General features: G+C 43.0%; 1 protein-coding gene across 5 annotated transcripts in view; it reads right to left on the reverse strand.

The window, feature by feature from the left end:
- carmil3 (capping protein regulator and myosin 1 linker 3) overlaps positions 1-2,489 on the reverse strand; it is a 76,919-nt gene extending 74,430 nt beyond the window's left edge. For all 5 annotated transcript variants that reach the window (XM_062984217.1, XM_062984215.1, XM_062984216.1 and 2 more), the window contains exon 1: positions 2,357-2,489. In XM_062984217.1, coding sequence (XP_062840287.1) covers positions 2,357-2,405 — 49 coding nt within the window. In that variant the 5' untranslated portion in view covers positions 2,406-2,489. The remainder of the gene's footprint in view (positions 1-2,356) is intronic.
- Between the last annotated feature and the right edge of the window lie 18 nt (positions 2,490-2,507).

Raw genomic sequence — 2,507 nt, forward strand, 5'->3', positions numbered from 1 at the left:
GTGCCAATAATAATAATAATAATAATAATAATAATAATAATAATAATAATAATAATAATAATAATAATTCCCTCCTTTCCTCTCTTAATTGAGACCCAAAGCAAGGTCTCAATTAAGAGAGGAAATTAATCAAGGTCTCATATGACAAATGGGATGTCCTCATAAATTTGGGGGTCTTTGGAGAAAGCAAATATTCCCCAATGAGGAGAACAGCGTGCCGATGATGATGATGATGATGATGATGATTATTATTATTATTCCTATTTTCCTCTCTTAATTTAAACCCAGAGTAAGGGTTCTCCTTCTCATATGGCAATGGGGGAAAGATGGGGTGTCCTCATACATTTTGAGTGGGGGGTCTTTGGCCCAAAAGATTCCCTGGCACTTGGGGAATGAGATGGCTTCTTGGGAAAGACCCCACTCACCTGTTTGGAGGCAGTTGGCTTACAGTTTGGCCACTTCAGTGCCACATTGCAAATACATACACCACGTATGAATATATAATACAGTACAATGCAAATCAAAGCACACTTAACATAAAATACAAGACCAAAAAAACCACACAGAGCATAATAGCGTCCAGAATAAAAGATCTAAATAAATGTTGATCATTAAAAACATTAAAAAACCCATTACAATTATTGCGGAGACTCATCAAGTTAAATGTAGTGTATTTTGCTAAGATCGGCCATCAGTGCTAAACACAAGCCAGTGAGAAAATTAAGAGAAGTCCCCACGAAATAAATAAAATAAAATAAAATAAAATCTGAAAACAAAAACCAAAGTCCCCATTGAAGCCCTATACTCCAAAGCAAGGGTTCTCCTTCTCATAGGACAAGAGTGGAAAGTTGGGGTGTCCTCATACGTTTGAGGGGTCTTTGGAGAAAGCAAATATTCCCCAGTGAGAAGAGCATGGTGATTATTATTATTATTATTATTATTATTATAATATTCCCCTTTCCTCTCTTAATTGAGACCCAAAAGCAAGCGTTCTCCTCCTCATATGACAAAGGGGGATAGATGGGGTATCCCTGTACATTTGGGGGGTCTTTGGCAGAAAGCAAATATCCCCCAGTGAGAAGAGCGTGCCAATGATGTTGATGTTGATGATTATGATTATTATAATACGCTCTTTTCCTCTCTTAATTGAGACGCAAAGCAAGGGTTCTCCTTCTCATATGACACGGGGGTGTCCTCATACATTTGAGGGGTCTTTGGAGAAAGCAAATATCCCCCAATGAGAAGAGCATGCCAATTCTTATTATTATTTATTAAATAATTATTATGTAATAATTAATTAAAATATTTATTATTGTTGTTGTTTATTAAGTTATTAAAGTTAATAATAATAAATTAATAACTTAATAAATAACAATAATAATTTAATTATTAAATAATAATTATTTAATAAATTATTATTACTATTAAAAGGTAAAGGTTTTCCCCTGACGTGACCGACTCTGGGGATTGGTGCTCATCTCCATTTCTAAGCCGAAGAGTCAGCGTCGTCCGTAGACACCTCCAAGGTCATGTGGCCGGCATGACTGCATGGAGCGCCGTTACCTTCCCGCAGGAGCGGTACCTATTGATCTACTCACATTTTGCATGTTTTTGAACTGCTAGGTTGGCAGGAGCTGGGGCTAACAGTGGGCGCTCATTCCGCTCCCGGGATTTGAACCTGGAACCTTTTCGTCCGCAAGTTCAGCAGCTCAGTGCTTTAACGCACTGTGCCACCAGGGGCCCTATTATTATTATTATTATTATTATTATTATTATTATTATTATTATTATTATCCACCTTTTCCTTTCTTAGACTCAAAGCAAGGTTTCTCGCTCTCATATGGCAAGGGGGGAAAGATGGGGTGTCCTTATACATTTTTTGGGGGGGGGGGTCTTTGGCAGAAAGCATTCCCCGGCAATTTGGGAATGAGAAGGCTTATTGGGGAGGACCCCATTCACCTGTTGGGGGGCAATAATTGACAGGAGGGAGGAGAAGAGTGAATGCATGTGCAAATAGGGGTTGTGAAGGGGTGGGCTTGAAAGGAGAGTGGGGTTAAGGTCGATAAAAGGGTGGGGAGGGGGCTTAAAAGGGGTCTGAGCCTTTCTTGCTTGGGAGGGGCAGTGGCTTGTGGGGTCAGGGAGGGCACGGATGGGAGGAAGAGGGAAGAGGCAGGGATGTGGCTGAGCAAGGGAGGATGTTGGCAGTCCAGGGATGTGGATGGACGAGAGGGATGCTGGCGGTCCAGGGAGGAAGGATGCTCTGGGGAAGGATGGGAAGAAGCCCACCCTTGGGAAGGAGGAGGTATGGGGGCCCTGACCCTTGCCCCCCCCATATCCCTGCCTGCCCAGTGCTTACCTTGCAGTTCCCTTTGCACCTCTCCTCCGACCTGAGCCATCTTCATCATCCTCTCCGTGGCTGCGGCATCAGGAGCCGGCACATGCCCGGCTGGGGCGGCGGTGGCACCAACCGAGGCTGCGCAGCCTCCTTCCCCTCCTTCCTCCCTCCC

Source organism: Anolis carolinensis, chromosome 6 (genome assembly GCF_035594765.1).
Source record: "Anolis carolinensis isolate JA03-04 chromosome 6, rAnoCar3.1.pri, whole genome shotgun sequence".
NCBI lineage: Eukaryota > Metazoa > Chordata > Lepidosauria > Squamata > Dactyloidae > Anolis > Anolis carolinensis.